At 39.1% G+C, this 21,421-nt stretch overlaps 1 protein-coding gene across 1 annotated transcript; it reads right to left on the bottom strand.

The window, feature by feature from the left end:
- Positions 1–1,248: 1,248 nt before the first annotated feature.
- On the bottom strand, positions 1,249–20,635 carry LOC124605622 (probable dimethyladenosine transferase). The gene is made up of 6 exons (XM_047137432.1): positions 20,433–20,635; positions 4,348–4,534; positions 3,930–4,233; positions 3,610–3,831; positions 1,673–1,779; positions 1,249–1,563 (listed from the first exon to the last, which is right to left on the bottom strand). The coding sequence occupies exons 1-6, from the start codon at positions 20,488–20,490 to the stop codon at positions 1,521–1,523; spliced, it is 921 nt and encodes a 306-aa protein (XP_046993388.1). The 5' UTR covers positions 20,491–20,635; the 3' UTR covers positions 1,249–1,520.
- Between the last annotated feature and the right edge of the window lie 786 nt (positions 20,636–21,421).

The raw sequence follows: 21,421 nt of genomic DNA, 5'->3' as shown, positions 1-21,421 counted from the left end.
TCTGTCTAACTACAAATGCTGGGCTCCTATTATTCTTAATTGCATTGCTTATCAAGGGCTCAATGTTCAGAAATACATAGGGCCCCTCAGTGCTTTTATAAGTCACGGTTTTTTTTATCACACACAGGTGCTCAGCAGCCTGGAATCTGGCTGGTCTGATTGCTGCACATCGCTTCCCTTGCGAGGCTGTAAGACTTATTTTCTTCCCAGTTTGTTACTAATTTTAATGTAAGACTTGGATTCTGCAGAGACTTTAATATGCCAATAAGACTTTGATCTGCCTTAAAGGTATCAAAAGGTTCCACCTCAGTATGGTTGCATATAGTAACAAGCTACTGCGGAAGCAACTTGTTTGCTACAACTCACAGCCGCCCACTCTTATACGGCTGTGCCAACAGCTTGCATTTGGTAGTCTTTTAGGTCATTAGTGTTGCAATTACAGATCCAAAAATTATAGAAATTATTTTTTTGTTTCACAGTTTATGGCATAATTAACACAGAAACCTAGAGATAAGTGCAATTTGGACATAAGAAAAATACACTTCTTTGCAAGCCAGCATATAGTCACACATTCCTATGAAAATGTGAAAGAAATGACAGGTCATACGAATGAGCATGAGTCATGGAACACATCAGTTACTAATAACTATCAGCTTATAATTTGTACATATTTTGAACCTAGGAAGAAAAAATATTTATTCCTGTTAATTGAATTTGTGTTTTATAGTCCCTATATCAATTCCATAATTCAATACTAAGTTATGCATCATAAGCTACACTGCAAGACTATGCTTACCATATCCCAACAAAATTTAGTAACTATGAACTAATTATATTGGTAAGAGACTGGTAGCAAGAGAGAGAGACAGCATTCTGTGCTTATATACGCATTATGTATCAGTGTTTCGTTAGCCCATTACTGATACTTCTGATTCTACTTACAGCTTCAGGTGTTATTTTATGAAGATCACTTCGAAGTGTTGTATTTATGTGATGAAGTGTGTATTTCTTGTGCAGCTCCCTACAATTTTTTGGAACAAGTTCACTTGAAAAAGACTTTCTCTGCTTAATTATACAAAACATTATAACAACAACAACATTACTTCGAAACCTTATCTTTTACCTTTTTATATCCTCAAAGTTTAGTTTCCTACAATGTGAATTACTCTGTTTTGGGGGAGACTTCATACCACAGACTAGACAAATGCTGACACAAGGAAAAAACATTAGAACTAACTTTACAGGTTATGTGTTTCTGGAACCAAACAGTGTTCTTTCCTTTTTTTATTAGACAACTGGATACCTGCAGCAACATACTGGGCACAAAGAGCTCACTTTTAAGTTCTCACAATGTGTGCTCAGATCTTAATAACAAAAATAATTATATACTCAGAAATCTTAAATGATATTTCCAAGTCCACTGCACCATATGTAAGAAGACGCCACTGTGTCCACAAGTGTACTTTATACAGGAGTGATGCAGGTGACAACTGTCCCGCGTATATACAAAAATTCCACTGCTACGAAAAGTGTACACCTTCCACATTGAATGCGTGCAAGAGCCTGGAAAATGGACACAATTTATAAGATGCAAAGAAATATGCAATGTTCCGCAGTAAAATTATCAACATAAAGAGGCTCTGCAGACAGAACACTATATCAAGATGCTTACTTCATGAAGTCATCAATATCCATGGTTCGGGCTCTCTTTGTTTCAAAATCATTTTGCTTGAGGATATCATCAATCTTCACTTTTATGTCAAACTTGTCTGGAAGTGTCTGAAATTATTGCAAGTGATATTAGTTTTAAAATTTAGTTTTCACATAAATCTAAGAAACCCTAAAGCCACAACATGCTTGTAAAATTAACAATGGTTTACTATTTTGTTTTGGAAGTCATATTTTTCTATTTACATGTGATGAGAGCAAACAATTGCACACATCTGATGAGAGTAAGCAGCTGTGCACACAGGAGTAACAAATGGAAGATGAATAAACTGGAAATTAAAGGAAAATGAAACATTTCTCCAACTCCTATCCCCAGCTTTATTTTGACAAATCAAGGAAAAAAAGAGTTTTAAACTGAATGCAAATTACTTTGGCTTTTGCCATACAAGCTTCCTCACTGTGGAGGGCTGGTAACTTATTTCAGTGCTGAGTGCATAATAGCGACATGAAGTGATTCACTGCAGATGGATAAACCCTTTCCATGCAATACGAAAGACAAGTTCCACCCAGGGCAGCACTGTTCTACGAACTTTTGGAGTACCTCTGTGAAAAAGTTTCAAGTGCCAACTTGATATGCAGAACAGGTCTGTCATGCAGCTTTTAAAGGTAGCAACATTTTGTTCAGATGGGTAAACTGAAATACCACAGAGCAATGTTGGGTCTTGAACAGCTTAACACCAACCTAACGGCATCAAAGTTGGTGAAGGTTTATAAGGAATCAACTTCTTAATTTACAACAGTTAATGTCAGCACATTTCAGCATAGTTTCTATTCAAAATAATCCATATGAATGATGAGCTTCGTGCAAGATGCAGGCACATATATGTTGAATGCTGGGTGATAGAAAGAAAAAGGCTAACTTATTTTGTGTGGCGATTTGTTACTGGGGATATGAGCCCACCAGTTCATTATATAATTGAAACAACAATCAAAGCAGTAGGTGGATATTTGGCACCAAAAAAGGTAAGTCCACCTCATCTGTCACAAAGGCTATGACCAGAAATTTATGGAAGTCAAAAATGACTGGCTTAAATCAATAACTAGTCAATACCACATGTGTCTTGTGGATCCACAGAGTGGAAAAGACACACAAGAAAATGATGGACAGCAAAAGAAAAATATTTCCTTTCATCAGGGCACTGAAAGGACCTATGGCAACATTAAAATTGAGGTATCTGAGGTACAAATACTTGGAACATCAACTGTAATTTACAGATCTCTTTTCCTATACCATACACTTATTCCGACAGCTAAAAAAGAAGAAAGATTTCGGTTAGATGTCCTATTGATAACGTGTTCATTAGAGCTAAGGCACAAGCTTGAATTCAGGAACATAATCATTCATGCTCTTTCAAAGGAACCATCCTGAAACTCGCATTAAGTGACTTATGGAAACCATAGAAAAGATGTGCAGATGGAGATCTATATTACTATCGTCACATATATAAATCCAGTGTCTTGCCACTGTCTTATCTCTCTTGTTAGCCAAAGAAATGTGGAGACAGAGAATGTTTCGGTCTAATAAAGACGTTATAGCATACCTTCCAGAATCACACTTCAGGAACACAATCTAATTACCACAAAAATGTTGGACATTTTTGGCCTAAAAGGGGCCTATGTCACAAAAACAAAGGCACATTTAACTAAAAAATAGTATTTCACTGTCACACACACAACTCTTCATTGTGATCTTGTACTATCCTTTAACTGTCACCACCTTTATTTGCACTTTAAACAATATATAGCTATAATTCTCAACACCATGCATTCAAAATGAAGACTCCTATTTATATTCCACAGTCTTAATTATTTTTCCTCAAATTTAGCATGTTGTTAGTCTTAATTTGGTGGCTGCATATCAGAAGTAACAAGGATACTTACTATGTTGTGTAATGAACAGTGAATCTTGTAATTCTTTTCAAGTGCAGCAAGAACTGATGACTGTTTAAATGCTGAACCCAATGTTTTATTCTTTCTTGTGAAGGCAATTCTTGTAAGCCCATCCCACTCTGTAAAATTGATGGGAGGCGGAGGATTTCTAGGCTCTATTCGAACTACACTTGATTCCACCTTTGGAGGTGGCTTGAAATTGTTCTTCCCTACCTGCAAAACATATTATTTGGTACACTGTTTTCAAAAACGAGTGTGAACTACATTCTGCAATGATAAAATGGTGAGATAATTCTGTCTTGAACACAAACCTTCAATAGCATATCCACTCTTGCTAAGAGCTGAGTGTTAATGGACAATCTACAGTACAGTTTATCACCAGGTTTTGCAACAAGCCTTTGAGCAAATTCTCGTTGGAACATAATTACTGCACAACGGAAGAATGGCCTGTGTAAAAGGAGCTTGAAAACTAGACGTGATGAGATCTGATACGGGATATTTGCCACACACAAGTCAAAGAATGGCAAGTCTGACTTTAGAACATCACCAATCAATATATGCAGTTTAGATTGCATTGGTGTACCTTGTACCCTTTTTTGCAGTTCAGCAACTAAACTGAAAGCAAGAATATTACATTACATATCCTTCTTTATCAAATGGCTAAAGTAAATTTTAATACGGCAATGCATTTTCATTTAATTTATAGAATAATTACGAATTTCCTCTTACCGTGTATCTATTTCACAGGCTATAACTTTTTTAGCCCTTTCAAGAAGTTTGACAGTCATATTTCCAGTACCTGGACCAATTTCTAGCACTACATCAGTAGGCCTTAGAGCAGCTTTTTCAATCATACTTTGAATTATCAAAGGATTCTTCAAAATATGTTGACCAAATTCTTTGTTGAATAGAATTCCTGAAAGAAAGAAACCATCATTATTCATCCATATAACATATTTTTCTTCTGTGTGGAAGAGGGTATAAGAAATATAATAAATGCGTTTGTTATTTGGCAAGAGAAAGGTATTAGGAGGGAAAGGGGTGGTGGTGGTGGTGGTGGAGATTCTGGGCAGATCATGTCTTAACAATAAACTAAAGTCTTAAGAAGTGACATTAATATTAAATTTACACTTCTGAAGAAGCATTAAATTTCATAGCAACATGAGTCATTCTTCAAATTATAGTACAGAATTAATCACTGTTTGGTTCTGAAACTCTAACAGCACCTGTGTTTGCAGATTAAATTACAGGAATTTGGATCCACCAATTATGCAAGCAACTGTTCAGTTTAATCCCCCAACATGTTTAGCCGACTTATCATCAGTCAGTACTTTTATTAAGTTCTGCAAAATGTAAATATATTTTACATGATTCTTAGAGTCAAAATTAGGTTTAAAAACATTTTACATCTGTTTTGATTATTAACTTATTTTCTAGAATTTAAGGTTGTATAAGACCTCATTTGCATTGTTGTACAGTGTGTTTGTATTCAGGGACACAAGAAGAACGATCATTTGGGGGGGGGGGGGGGGGGGGACGCTTCATAAACACATACGCCTTCCAAGATAGAACACATTTCATGTAAACTGTTACTTATTTTCTGTACTTTTCAACACACTGTCAGGCTTACGCATGTACAACAGTTAGTAAGCATTACAGCATGTACTTTATGAAGTATCACTTGAAAAACATGTATTTTCAACGCACTCATCTCTAAGCATTATTGTCCGGGTCACATTACAGCAGTTGTATAGTTCACACTAAATGTTCAGATATTCAACCATCAACTTCAATGCATTTATTCACTCTTTGGGAAACCTGTCATGTTGCTTGTTTGCATGCCTTTGCACATTCCCTAATGAGGGCAGCAGTGTCCATGATGTGACCAAGCACTTCAGATTGTGTATTCACCTTTCATTAACACACCTCAGACTTCACCCAACCCCATAAAAACAAATCTAAAGGCTTGAGGTTTGGTGATAACTGCGACCAGTTAATTGTACTACCATGAGCAATCTAGTGATTACAGTAAGACACATAGATGTGTGTTGCTACCCTAAAAACAAATGTACATTAAATATATTCTATATCAGAAACCATTCTGAATAGGGATATGTCCATACGAAGTTTTTTTTCAAATGAGTGTTTATGTCACATACCGGGATATTGGCCATTCCTCCTGGGACACTATGTATAGCTTGCCATAACATAAAGAAAGTCCTAAAAGAACCTAACAGTCCAGAAAAACAAGGTAATAATCATAACAGACATACATACATGTTCACAAAAAAAACAGAACACCTTCAACGACTACAGACAGGATGTCCACATTCACAAGACCTGTACTTTAGTATGTTCTGAGAAATCACTAGCATTTCAGTCACCTGAGGTCAGCACGTGTCCCATAGCCTAGTAGGCATCGGATCCACCATAGGCCCTGATAACTTGTTCCACGCATGATGGCATCAACAAGTATAAGGCATAAATGGTGTCCTGCAGTATAACCACTCATGCTGCATTCATCTGGTTCCAAAGTTCACTTGTGGTTGTTGGCACTGGATTACAAAGCTGCACCCGTTGTTTCAACATATTCCACATATTTTTGATTGGTAACAAGTCTGGTGACATAGTGGGCCAGTGCAAAAGACTGACATCATGACACCAGGAAGGTATTTATTCGGGCAGCAACATGTTGCTGTGCACTGTCTTGCTGAAAAATGACATCTGGGGTGTTGTGCTGAAAGGATATGACTACAGGTCGCAGGATGTCATTCACGTAGGTCACACTATTCACAGTGCCCTGAACATGCACCAACTGTGGTATGTGATTGTACCCAATAGCACCCCACATCATAAGGCCTTGAGTTGGCACTGCATGTCTTGTGCAAATCCTGTCACTGTGATGCCATTTCCCCTGTTGCGGCAACCCAAAATGTGGCCATCATTTTCAAACAAACAGAACCTGAAATCACCCAAAAACACTATCTGATGCCATTCCTGTCCCCAGTAACATTATTCCATATACCATTGCCATCTAGCATGCTTCCATGCTTCTGCAAATTCATCAAAGGTAGGCGGACAACTGGATGATGCAGATGTAATCCATGCCATAATAAACAGCAATGGACTGTTACCTCTGAGTGTATCATGTGTTGTACTGTTCCACTGTTGTTCCAGAGCTAAAGAGGATGCAGATCTGTCCTGCAATGCCATTTGGATGAGGTGTCGATTTTCTTGGAAGGGGGGAGGGGGGAGGAGTCTGGGTGGTACAATCTGACCCATATCATAGTGTTCTACAGCCTTTCGTGAGCCACTCTGCAAATACCTGTTGCGCTGCTGAAACACTTCATTGCACACAGGCAGCAATTTCCTGCGTGGCTGCATCACATTCTCTCATGTCAATAAGATGCCCTCTTTCAAAATCGCTGATTTGAAGGTACAGTCGCGCATACGTCTGTGATGTATGTGATGCATCCTACATGTTTGCTCAAGTCACGCTGATCCATTACCTTTGGTTTATAGTGACGACACAGCCACAGCCACATTTTACTGGTAACTGGTGTTTCACCACGAAATTGATGTTGACCTGAACCCACACGCCGACATGGTTCAAATGCTAATCATTTCTCCAGAACATACTAACGCATATGTCCTGTTTATATGAACATTATATCTCTACTTGTTCACGTTTCCCCCCCTCCCCCCGACATGAGTGTAAAATGCTTTTAAACCTAATTTCCTTTCGGCTAAAATATGCTTGAGAATTAAAATGAACAGTAGCTTGCATAATAGGCCAGACATGGTTTCTCATAATTTACTCTGCTAACACAGAGGCTGTTAGAGCTTCAGAATGAAACAATAATTAATTCTGTACCATAATCTGAAGAGACACACATCCTACAATAAAAATTTAATGCTCCTTCCGAGGTCCTTACATATGAAGTCCAAGTACATTTGGATAAAATTAATTGTCTTTGATGAATCACCACAGCATTAGCCTGAGGTGGTTTAGGGAAACCACCATTCCCAGAAGTCCAGTACCTTAAACACTAGGGCAGTTTACTTTAACAATAATACAATTCATATCATATAAAATGCACCAGTCTGTAGCTTATGGCTACTAAATTTCACACTTTATGCCACTGATTTCTATTACCAAATTTTACAATTAGAGGTTAATACTTAAAGGGCATGTTATTATCTTCACAGCAAATACATTTATTTTTCTATGAACCTACTGCACAGACCATCACACAGAGCTTCATGTACTGTATTTTACAGGCTATAAGACGCTACGGACTGTAAGACACATCTTAAATTTTAAGCATTTTTTAAAAGAATAACATTTTTACCATTTGTATTACTATACTGCACAAAAAAGGACTTAAGTTATAAAACTGAACTGATCTTTAAAATCCCTGAAATTCATCATTTGAACTTCCTTCTTTTTCTTACTCTCCATTTTCATAGTTGCCCTCTTCATCGATAATATGGTCTTCACATGTTTTCTCTCACTCTAGACCACGACTGTTTTATCCACTCGCACACTTGTTTGATTGTAGGTAATTTTAAAGCTCCCTTCAGTATGAATTCATGTTGGGTTTCACCCATCATCCATTTGTTCCATTCCTCAGTCCGCCCGCTTAGCTGAGTGGTTTTGGCACTGTGCATTTGGAAACATCAGATTGAGTTTAGTACCATCAGCGTAGCATGAAAGGCTAACAGTGTAGTGCATTTATCATGTCCAATTGTTTTTATAGCTACAATTTTAGCGCTTTTCAAGGCAACAGTTCTGTTAGTCGACACATCAAATGCCAGTAGTTTCATCCAAATTCCCTACCTGGCTTAGTTCCACACTGTTTTTGTTTTGATGTTAAATAATAAAGCAGTGGAAAGATAGTATTTTCTCTTCATACTCTTGCAGCATTTTCTGAGACATTTTGGTTTTGGTTTGCATGCTAAGTCCATGATCCTTCATAAATCTGTAGCACCAGCCAACTATACCCTTAAAGTCTCTTAAGCCCCACTGTAGCACTAGCACGAGTGTGTATTTGAATCACTTTTTGTATTAATTCCAATGCCATTTCGACAGTGTCCTTGAATCCATTTCAATACGTCATCTTCTAGTTTTGGCCACTTTGCATTCAGTCCTCTACTTGCACATTTAGTCTTGCTCTTTTTTTTTCTAATTCTTCTTTACTACTCCAGCAATCCCAAATGGTTTTTTTCTGTTGGAGGATGGACAAAATGTCACACAGCTGCTCTGTTTCCATGGTCTTTGTTATTACTTTCAATTTACAGTCCACATCATTTTTTCATTACGAAACTAGCTACTAACAAAAATACTGTACTGTTACCGATGATACAAATGACTATCAATTCAAGTTCACTGGCACTGTAGACTGCAATTACACATCATAGGATAGGCAGCGTTCTGGGTCTATGATGGCTGGGTGGGACGGGATGGAGATAGTGTTAGCAAGCTTGTGAATCCCTGCAAATCATGTTCTTCACATTGGTGCACTGCTGCTGCCAGTTGAATCCAGTGTCGCCAGATAGAGATAGGTTTCCTACGGCATTGAATATATGGACATTTTTAAGACTGGTGGAAATTTTAAATCAAACAATGGACTTTTTACATTGATGCACTTGACTTCTGGAGGCAATTTCTCGAACAAAGAACTGCATCTCATAGTCTATAAAATACAGTACTAATCCGTCATCATCCAACTCATCCAGTATTGTGTGTCTGATTTCCACAGTGTTGAAGGTACATCAAATTTAACTTTGCTGTGGTGCATGAAAGGCCTTAGGTTAGAAGAAAAAGTTTGACATACGGCTAACCAAGTGCACTGGCTTGACCTAACAAAACCAACTGCTGGAGCACTTACATAAAATGCTTTAAACATTCAGCTTTACTGATAGACACACCTAAAAGTACACAACACCATCCTAGCTTTTGTAACAGTGGAGATGTGTCACAATGTCAAGAAATAACTATTATGGCACTACAGTTAGCCACAGAAGGCAAAAGTTGTAGAGGAACAGAGAAACTGGAATGTATACCACAGTATCAATCACAGTGATGATTATATTATTTCGTTAAGTGAAGAAACTTGATGCCATCCACTTGGTATCACCTTCATTCTATTGAGGCTCTGTGGTACCATAACAATGACCTTCTACTTACTTCACATGTAAAATTAATAATAGCAATCTGTAACTGTATCCATCCTTTACATCAGCTTAAGTTCTGAAACTTTTTTTAACATTCCCTAGATGTGGCTTGGTGGCTCAGTGCCAGAGTACAAATTCAAAAGTCTTGAATTCGATCCCTGATCAATCCTAGAATTTTTATCTGTTGCTTGCAACTTCTTTCACTTGTATTTGTTAATGGGAAAAATGCCAAGTTGCACTGTGCTTTGGCATCCATATTACACTTTATGCCCCCTGTAACTGACAGGATAAGTCGGCTCAAAGGTTGGAGAAATGCAGTTGCATACTAACTCCAACAGGACCATGCCCAGTAAAGCACTGTGGTGTTCAAAACAATCTTCAGATTGATGACTGCTTCACTTAAGTTATAAAAAGATAAGAAGAGGAACAAAGTGAACAGAATGACAAACTACTGACTGGTACCAAGATTGGGATTCAGTGCACAGTCCACCAAATTAAAAGTGTGGTATTATTATGTGGCATGCCGGAAAACCTTACAGTGAAGTGATCGATGCCTGAACTGAGGCACATCATGATACACAGTTTGTGAATTGAATGACTGTTTTGTGAATTATTGTCAACACTGCCATTCTTAATTTTACTAGCATATGAGTTTACAATTGTCATTATGGTAAAAAAAGGGTTACTGCTGGATATCAAATCATCTTTATCTTAAGTAAAACTAATTCCTTAGAATAGTCTAGGAAATAGGGTTAGCATCAGTTCCTTTGGAAACAAAGATTGTTTAATCTCAGTTACCCAAACAATGTCTTACAAACATGATAGCATCAAAAATCATAATGTAATTAAGTAAAAATTGGAGTTTTTCTAAGTTGATTGCTTTAGAGACACATTTTGCTAGACTTTGTTTTAAAAATGTCTATTTGTGGGCATTTAATGCACATTAAGCATGTTAGTATTTTTTTACAACAAAACTGTATATGTGGACTCTTAGAAATGTAAAAATTAATTGTAGACCCATTGTCTCGATCATGTCAATAATGTCATGTGAAATAATCATTGTCATCCAATATATGAATAAACAGCGGGGTGGCTGAGCCCACACAGAGCAGAGTCAAGTTTCTTTTGAGCTAGTGTGTTACTATATCACGAGAACAGAATAACTTTGTTTGCCAGAATTGATGTATTTGTGAAAAGTTATAATACAGAACGAAATTTGGTCAAAACGCGGTATATGCTTTTTTATAAGTGTACTTATCAGACTCCAACTGTATGGCTGCAGTGAAACAAGTTTTAAAAATCACCCTGACTGCAAGTTGTATCAGTATTTGTAAAAAGCTTCATGAACTACAATAAAATACAAAATCAGTTTACGACGGTGGTTTGAAAAATTCTCGGAATCACCACGAGAGGTCAGGGCCAGCGCAACGAGTTGTTCATGTGATATTCAATGACTGTTGCCTGAAAACAAATGCCATGTCAGTACTCTTGGTAGACAGCTGTGGCGGTGACATGGCTCTGTTGTTGTTCCCGCATAGTGATTTGCGAAGATCGAAAAAAAAAAATCGAGATTTGAGCTGTGATGAAGTACTTCTTAAAGAAAGATATGAAAGCAAAGGACATTCATGCAAATTTCCAGAATACACTGGGGGACTCTGCTCCTTCATATTCAACTGTTGCCAAGTGAACAAACGAATTTAAATTTGGTCAGGAGAGCTTAGATGATGATTTGCGTAGTGGTCAGCCAAGATGTGTCATTAATCCAGAAATCATTGCAAAAGTGCACAAAATGGTCACGGAGGATCGCTGATTGAAAGTGCGTGAAATTGTTCATGCTTGCCAGATGTCATCTGAAAGGGTATATCACATTTTAACTGAAGCATTTGAAATGAAAAAATTATCTACAAGATGGGTGCGGCAACTGTTGACGCTGGGTCAAAAACACATGTGCTGTCGTTATGGCAAAATTATACGAACTAAGGTATTAATTGTTGCCACAACCACCTTATTCACCTGATATTGCTCCATCAGACTTCCATCTCTTCCCAAAACTGAAAATTTTTCTTGGTGGATGAAGATTCAATTCAATCGAAGAACTGATAGCTGAAGTTGACAACTATTTTGCAGGCCTGGAGGAAACTCATTTTTGAGATGGGATCAAGGCACTGGGACATCATTGAACCAAGTGCATTAATCTACAAGGAGATTACAATGAAAAATAAAAAAAAGTTTCGGTGATGTACTACTTTTTTTCTGTTCCTTTCTGAGAACTTTTCAATCCACCCTCGTATATTGGAAATTTAACACAACTTTTTGTAATGGATTGTTACAGTGTCTACATCCAAATCAAATACATCAATCATCAATTACATTCAGAAAAATCACATAATATTAAATATTAAATTGTGATAATAAATTGTCACAAAACACTAAACAAATAGACGAGAGGAGCACAGGATAGAAAAATATTAAGGTAATGACTGAATGTCTCATTTGAAGGGAATGTAACTTGAAAGGGAAATTGCAGAATGCCAGAGTTTTTTTTTAAAGGGTCAATAATTTCCACCTGATAAAGATGTGGCTTTAAACAGAAAGAAATGTGCTGGGTAAATGACAGAAAACATGTGGTGTGACACCAATGGGAAGCAAGAAAAACTAGAAAGCACTGAAACCATTTGAGAAGAAAATTAGCTATTTTAAATAAAGTTGCTGCGGGGATCTCTGCCAGCATTCACATGAAATGATTCAGGGAATCCATGAAAAGCTAAAACAGGATTAAAGAAGTGAATGTCACCCCTACTGTACACTGCACATTAATGTCACCCCTACTGTACACTGCACAAACTTAGCACAGTGGAATTATGCAGTTCTCTGAACTACTTTTGTGGCTAGGTACAAATCTATGGTCTACCAAAAGTTCAAATCCACAAGTTTGCTTTGACTGTGATGGAACTGTGTTTGTAGATGGTGTGGTGACACCTGCTTGTGTTTGATGTTTATGTTTCAGAGATGTTTGTTAGATACGTTAGTGAGACATTAAACATTGTGTGTGTCAGTTTGTTAATGGAAGAGTCAGTGTTGGTTCGATAGTGAGTTACTACGATTTTAGCTATTGTGGCTGATAATTTGTGTTTCTGTTTGGAATGTGTACCACATATTTATTATTGTGAGGGACTCAATATTATTTTTCTCCTAGTTATGGATACAACGCAGAAATTTATAAGTAGGCCATTGCTTGCCGCAATGGGTGACATTATGTTGTCTGCCAACAAGTTCCTACAGTTATTCAGACCAATTGCAGATGATTTTTTTTGTGTGTGTGTGTGTGTGTGTGTGCGCGCGCGGGGGGGGAGGGGGACCTAGGTTTATGGGACGGTGGTTATGGCTGATAACTGTTTTTGTGGCTTTATTTGCTTTGTATTGTAATATGTATGGTATGCATGTTTATGTAAATAGTTGTTTGTGTTTATTGAAACTGGAGATGATGCTAATTTTCACAAATTTCAGGATTTGTTTTTTTTTAGTGCCAAGCAAGTGTGTTGGATTGTGATTATTAGGTATTGTGGATATTGGTTTATCATTGTTGGTTAAGTCACGTTTTTGGTATTAGTTACAAGTGTGAGTTTTGGTTTGTTTTACTGTGGACTTTGTTTTAGACAGATAGGGTAATAGAAGGTTTCAATAACAGATTTGATGATTTGTGTGCATTTCGTTTTTGGAACTGCAGGCTTCGTGTGAACTATACAGATCAAATGAAGTTTGTGATACTAGGTTTTCAAATTGTTTGAGGGTTCCTGGTATTGAGGTCTTTGTTGGAGCTATGTAGGTCAGGTGAAATTTGAGGTGGTGGGTTTTCAAGTTGTGTGTGGGTTACTAGTGCTTTGGTCTTTGTTTGAACTGTATAGGCCAAGCAGAATTTATGATACAAATGTTTTTAAGTTGTGTTAATGTTCAGAATTTTGTGTGCTTAAATTGTGGGTTAATATCTGTTTTGGAATGGTGATGTTAGTCTTACTGTCATATATTTAGGCTGCCTCCATCAAAAATGTCCTACTTCCCACAGCTGTCCTGTTAGTTTCACTCTATTGCTGGAATTAAACACTTCATGTGTTATTTTTGTTTGTTCACGGGTGTAATGAGTGACATCATGCTCACATCTGAAATACAAGCAGAAGTGTGTGCCATATTCATGACCTCAAGGGACAAATCCATGGGTGGAATCTCAACTTTCAATTTTGCTTAAAATGTATGTGTGTGTAATTAAAATCAACACTTCTGTAACAATTATATGCTGTGTTCTGCTTAACAACTGAATCGAGATTAAGGAACTTGCAATCACAACCTCATTTTTCTTCTGGTAAAATTTGGTTCTGAAGTAGATAACAAACAATACAGTTTAACTGAAATTAACCCAGCCCATTTCTGTAACATAGATGCAGAGGTGACAACTACCAAATATGTAATCTACATTTAAATTATGCATGTCAGTGTAACGAAAAACATTCCAAAACAGTATCAATTATGCTCATCCCTCCATCATCCATGCTACTACATTCTTGGATGATGAATAGGGAAATTATATTTAGTATGCCCCACATAAGGCCACACTTACTTAATTTTAATATAAATTATAAAGAAGCAGATAAATGGGGCATTTGTACGAGGAGTGACGAGATGATTTAGTCATTATACTATTGTGTGCCACCTCCCATGAACCATGGACCTTGTCGTTGGTGGGGAGGCTTGTGTGCCTCAGCGATACAGATAGCCGTACCGTAGGTGCAACCACAATGGAGGGGTATCTGTTGAGAGGCTAGACAAACGTGTGATTCCTGGAGAGGGGCAGCAGCATTTTCAGTAGTTGTAGTGGCAACAGTCTGGATGATTGACTCATCTGGCCCTGTAACACTAACCAAAACAGCCTTGCTGTGCTGGTACTGCAAACGACTGAAAGCAAGGGGAAACCAAAGCCGTAATTTTTCCCGAAGGCATGGAGCTTTACTGTATGGTTAAATGATGATGGTATCCTCTTGGGTAAAATACTCCGGAGGACGTTGTTCTCAAGAGAAAGAAAACTGCTGTTCTATGGATTGGAGCATGGAATGTCAGACCCCTTAATTGGGCAGGTAGGTTAGAAAATTTAAAAAGGGAAATGGATAGGTTAAAGTTAGAGAAAGTGGGAATTAGTGAAGTTCGGTGGCAGGAGGAATAAGACTTTTGGTCAGGTGAATACAGGGTTATAAATAGAAAATCAAACACAGGTAATGCAGGAGTATGTTTAATAATGAATAAAAAAATAGGAATGCTGGTAAGCTATTACAAACAGCACAGTGATCAAATTATTGTGGCCAAGATAGATACGAAGCCCATGCCTACTACAGTAGTACAAGTTTATATGCCAACTAACTCTGCAGATGATGAAGAAATTGATGAAATGTATGATGAAATAAAAGAAATTATTCAGGTAGTGAAGGGAGACGAAAATTTAATAGTCACAGGTGACTGAAATTCGAGAGTAGGAAAAGTGAGAGAAGGAAACATAGTGGGCGAATATGGATTGGGGGAGAGAAATGAAAGAGGAAGCCATCTGGTAGAATTTTGCACAGAGCATAACTTAATCATAGCTAACACTTGGTTCAAGAATCACAAAAGAAGGTTCTGTACATGGAAGAATCCTGGAGATACTAGAAGGTATCAGATAGGTTATACACTCCTGGAAACGGAAAAAAGAACACATTGACACCGGTGTGTCAGACCCACCATACTTGCTCCGGACACTGCGAGAGGGCTGTACAAGCAATGATCACACGCACGGCACTGCGGACACACCAGGAACCGCGGTGTTGGCCGTCGAATGGCGCTAGCTGCGCAGCATTTGTGCACCGCCGCCGTCAGTGTCAGCCAGTTTGCCGTGGCATACGGAGCTCCATCGCAGTCTTTAACACTGGTAGCATGCCGCGACAGCGTGGACGTGAACCGTATGTGCAGTTGACGGACTTTGAGCGAGGGCATATAGTGGGCATACGGGAGGCCGGGTGGACGTACCGCCGAATTGCTCAACACGTGGGGCGTGAGGTCTCCACAGTACATCGATGTTGTCGCCAGTGGTCGGCGGAAGGTGCACGTGCCCGTCGACCTGGGACCGGACCGCAGCGACGCACGGATGCACGCCAAGACCGTAGGATCCTACGCAGTGCCGTAGGGGACCGCACCGCCACTTCCCAGCAAATTAGGGACACTGTTGCTCGTGGGGTATCGGCGAGGACCATTCGCAACCGTCTCCATGAAGCTGGGCTACGGTCCCGCACACCGTTAGGCCGTCTTCCGCTCACGCCCCAACATCGTGCAGCCCGCCTCCAGTGGTGTCGCGACAGGCGTGAATGGAGGGAAGAATGGAGACGTGTCGTCTTCGGCGATGAGAGTCGCTTCTGCCTTGGTGCCAATGATGGTCGTATGCGTGTTTGGCGCCGTGCAGGTGAGCGCCACAATCAGGACTGCATACGCCGAGGCACACAGGGCCAACACCCGGCATCATGGTGTGGGGAGCGATCTCCTACACTGGCCGTACACCACTGGTGATCGTCGAGGGGACACTGAATAGTGCACGGTACATCCAAACCGTCATCGAACCCATCGTTCTACCATTCCTAGACCGGTAAGGGAACTTGCTGTTCCAACAGGACAATGCACGTCCGCATGTATCCCGTGCCACCCAACGTGCTCTAGAAGGTGTAAGTCAACTACCCTGGCCAGCAAGATCTCCGGATCTGTCCCCCATTGAGCATGTTTGGGACTGGATGAAGCGTCGTCTCACGCGGTCTGCACGTCCAGAACGAACGCTGGTCCAACTGAGGCGCCAGGTGGAAATGGCATGGCAAGCCGTTCCACAGGACTACATCCAGCATCTCTACGATCGTCTCCATGGGAGAATAGCAGCCTGCATTGCTGCGAAAGGTGGATATACACTGTACTAGTGCCGACATTGTGCATGCTCTGTTGCCTGTGTCTATGTGCCTGTGGTTCTGTCAGTGTGATCATGTGATGTATCTGACCCCAGGAATGTGTCAATAAAGTTTCCCCTTCCTGGGACAATGAATTCACGGTGTTCTTATTTCAATTTCCAGGAGTGTATAATGGTAAGACAGAGATTTAGGAACCAGATTTTAAATTGTAAGACATTTCCAGGGGCAGATGTAGACTCTGACCACAATCTATTGGTTATGAACTGTGGATTAAAACTGAAGAAACGGCAAAAAGATGGGAATTTAAGGAGATGGGATCTGGATAAACTGACTAAACCAGAGGTTGTACAGAGTTTCAGGGAGAGCATAAGGCAACAATTGACAGGAATGGGGGAAAGAAATTCAGTAGAAGAGGAATGGGTAGCTCTGAGGGATGCAGTAGTGAAGGCAGCAGAGGATCAAGTAGGTAAAAAGATGAGGGTTGGTAGAAATCCTTGGGTAACAGAAGAAATACTGAATTTAATTGATGAAAGGAGAAAATATAAAAATGCAGTAAATGTAGCAGGCAAAAAGGAATACAAACGTCTCAAAAATGAGATGGACAGGAAGTGCAAAATCGCTTAGCAGGGATGGCTAGAGGACAAATGTAAGGATGTAGAGGTTTATCTCACTAGGGGTAAGATAGATACTGCCTACAGGAAAATTAAATAGACCTTTGGAGAAAAGAGAGCCACTTGTATGAATATCAACAGCGTTGATGGAAACCCAGTTCTAAGCAAAGAAAAGAAAGCAGAAAGGTGGAAGGAGTATATAGAGGGTCTATACAAGGGCGATGTACTTGAGGACAATATTATGGAAATGGAAGAGGATGTAGAAGAAGATGAAATGGGAGATACAATACTGAGCGAAGAGCTTGTAGAGCACTGAAAGACCTAAGTCAAAACAAGGCCCCGGGAGTAGTCAACATTCCATTAGAACTACTGACAGCCTTGTGAGACCCAGTCCTGACAAAACTCTACCATCTAGTGAGCAAGATGTATGAGACAAGCGAAATACCCTCAGACTTCAAGAAGAATATAATAATTCCAATCCCAAAGAAAGCAGGTGTTGACAATCTATGAGAAAATTACCAAACTATCAGTTTAATAAGCCACGGCTGCAAAATACTAACACGACTTTTTTACAGACGAATGGAAAAACTGGTAGAAACTCGTCTAGGGGAAGATCAGTTTGGATTCTGTAGAAATGTTGGAACACATGAGGCAATACTGACCCTACGACTTATCTTAGAAAATAAATCAAGGAAAGGCAAACCTAGGTTTCTAGCATTTGTAGACTTACAGAAAGCTTTTAACAATGTTGACTGGAATACTCTCTTTCAAATTCTGAAGGTGGCAAGGATAAAATACAGGAAGCAAAAGGCTATTTACAATTTGTACAGAAACTAGATGGCAGTTATAAGAGTCGAGGGGCATGACAGGGAAGCAGTGGTTGGGAAGGGGGTGAGACAGGGTTGTAGCCTATCCCCGATGTTATTCAATCTGTATATTGAGCAAGCAGTAAAAGAAACAGAAGAAAAATTCGGAGTAGGAATTAAAATCCATGGAGAAGAAATAAAAACTTTGAGGCTTGCCGAAGACATTGCAATTCTGTCAGAGACAGCAAAGGACCTGGAAGAGCAGCTGAACGGAACAGACAGTGGGTTGCAAGGAGGATATAAGATGAACATCAACAAAAGCAAAACAAGGATAACGGAATGTAATCTAATTAAATCAGGTGATGCTGAGGGAATTAGATTAGGAAATGAGATGCTTAAAGTAATAAATGAGTTTTGCTATTTGAGGAGCAAAATAACTGATGATAGTTGAAGTAGAGAGGATATAAAATGTAGACTGGTAATGGCAAGGAAAGCGTTTCTGAAGAAGATAAATTTGTTAACACCAAGTATAGAATTAAGTGTCAGGAATTTTTCTGAAGTATTTGTATGGAGTGTAGCCGTGTATGGCAGTGAAACAAGGACAATAAATAGTTTATGCGAGAAGAGAACAGCAGCTTTCGCAATGTGGTGCTACAGAAGAATTCTAATGACGCATCAAGGGATCTCCAACTTAGTATTGGAGGGCAGCGTGGAGGGTAAAAATCGTAGAGGGAGACCAAGAGATGACTACACTAAACAGATTCAGAAGGATGTAGCTTGCAGTAGGTACTGGGAGATGAAGAAGCTTGCACAGGATACAATAGCATGGAGAGCTGCATCAAAGCAGTCTCTGGACTGAAGACTACCACCACCAGCACCAACTCCAAGTTCTCATAAAAATATGACGTAAACTCAGGTAAAATGAGGTGTACACTGATTTGTACACCAGAGGCATCACAGACTGGGGACTCCTCTAATTGGGGTATGAAGCAATGAGTTAATGGGTTGTGTCCAATTTGGAGATGGGTCAGCATGACTTCATCCCAGTGCAGTGATGGGTATGAGGTATGCCACAGGTGGATAATATGTATGTAGGAGGGAGAATACTTTTTTTTTTTTCACATCATCTTGTAATGTCTTGTATCAGAATTGCAAGAGTAATTCTGTCTGTAGTTTATGTATGTGTTTTTTTGTTGTGTATCACACTGAATGTGCTGCATATTTGTGTGCTGTCCCTGTCTCAATTGAACTCATGACAATTCACTTAGCTCTTATCTGAATCTTCTCAATTTTGCATGTTATTAAAGACCATAAGCATTCGAGATTGATAAACACCATCTCGGAAGAGAACTCTGTAAGTGAGCACTAACATGAACCAGACAATTACACAGTGAAGGTCAAAAAACTGCAGAAATGCAGATGCTAATATGCTGAAAAATGTAAGTCATAATCATGTTTTAAAAATGCTGTGTGTCCGATACTGGATAACAATATACCAGTAGAAGTTACATATTGGACAACTCCTTGCACGTTTTATAGTTTACACATAACAGACATGCGTAATATGCATCAAACTGCTCATATTAGATAGGCTACCTGACCAAGGAAAAAATCGAATATTCGTAAACATTTATGAATGTGTTTTCTTTGGTTGCTTAAATTAGTTTGCAAGAATGGCAATAATAATACATGATGATAATTACTGTAACTTCAACGACGGTAGTCCTCATAAGGACTGTTTCAAGTCTACAGTCTTTTACCAGCAGGCAATACCCTAACAGCATACTTTACTATTCAGTGATGAATGAGGCAAAAAGTCTAACGGATACTACTTATTTATCATATGATTATGTGTTAATCTGATAGGCACAGCTTCCAAACCAAGCCTGGGAATAATGAACAATGCGTCACTGCACAGATTGACTGACGGCATCATTAACATGGCAACGCTATAAATCTTAATATAATGATCAACAGTTGATGCCATGGAATATTAAAGACGTGTCGAAGCCTTGTAACGCCTCTCTCGCAGATATTGGACAACTCAAAAACATGTCACGTTATAGACAAGAACACTAGCGAAATAGTTCGACCGAAAATACACAAATACAGAAACACAATCTCAGATAAAGACACGCAAAAGTAGAGATCGTCAGATATGTGTACAACATGCACATTACACTACTCACAAAACTGACAGCTGTTCTAACTCAGTACTTAAAACGTCGATCCCTCTTCCAACTTATGGAATGCCTTACCCTGTTTGGCAACCAGCTGATGCTGTCTCGTCTTCTTCTCTGCCTTTATCTTCGGCATTGTGCTTGGTTTTAAGCTAACTTCGTTGCATAAAATTTATCCTACGCAATCACGGCTAGTCACCTCACCACGTGAAACATTATAGACTTAGACAACATACACAAATGCACACCGCTGTAAACAGTGTTTGTCACCAAAGATTTTATCAACAGAATACTTCAAAGACATAAGTCCCAATCAAAGATATACTATTCACTCGTCTTTGGAACGAATAAATCGAAGAATATGCTCGTCCACAGCCGCCTCTAATGCAGGCGGCTGTAGATCGATACTGATATCATAGAAACAAAGTTGGATTCCTCTCATTTGGAACTGCAGGAACGAACAGTACAGAACACAGCAGTAAATCATAGAAGCTGCGTTATTTAATATTTTTCTATTTAGGCTTCAAGCATACACACTTTTTAGTCAACATAAGTTAAAAGGATAAGCAATTATAACAACGTAACAATTGGCGTTCACATACATACATCTTAGGGCATATATTCTTAAATTTGAATTCAAGTTGTAATTGTTATATTTATTCAGTTACACACTAGATATTCCTACAGCTGACCACTTGTTTCTATTTAAAAAAAAGTGATTCAGTGCTTTAAGGAAGTTCAAGGGCCACCATTACTTTTAGATTTTTATGTCTTCTTGTGCTATTTATCTCTCTGCGGCATCATATGCACTTCTGGCTGTATCTTTGCGAACTAGGTCCAACCCCATAGTTGAGTGGTCAGTGCGACTGACTGACATGCACCGAAGTTCGATTCCCAACTAGGCTGGGAACTTTATCACATAGGGGCTGAGTAATGTCCTCATTCTCGTTTCATCATCGTCGACGACCAGGTCGCCGAAGTCACATGAAAGGAAAGGACTTGCAATAGGTGGCTGAACAACCTCTCATGGGGTCTCCTGGTCAATAACATTTCATTGCAAGAACTGA

Source organism: Schistocerca americana, chromosome 3 (assembly GCF_021461395.2).
Source record: "Schistocerca americana isolate TAMUIC-IGC-003095 chromosome 3, iqSchAmer2.1, whole genome shotgun sequence".
NCBI lineage: Eukaryota > Metazoa > Arthropoda > Insecta > Orthoptera > Acrididae > Schistocerca > Schistocerca americana.
Note: the sequence above shows the minus strand (reverse complement) of the source record. Positions and strands in the feature narration are given on the sequence as shown.

Bases quoted from the DNA above. Each gene is read 5' to 3' on its own strand.
- LOC124605622 (XM_047137432.1), bottom strand. From the start codon at position 20,490: ATGCCGAAGATAAAGGCAGAGAAGAAGACGAGACAGCATCAGCTGGTT. The intron at 4,234-4,347 runs GTAAGAGGAAAT...TCTTGCTTTCAG, and splicing joins GCCTGTGAAATAGATACACG to TTTAGTTGCTGAACTGCAAA. The intron at 1,780-3,609 runs GTAAGTATCCTT...CAATAATTTCAG, and splicing joins ACTGTTCATTACACAACATA to ACACTTCCAGACAAGTTTGA.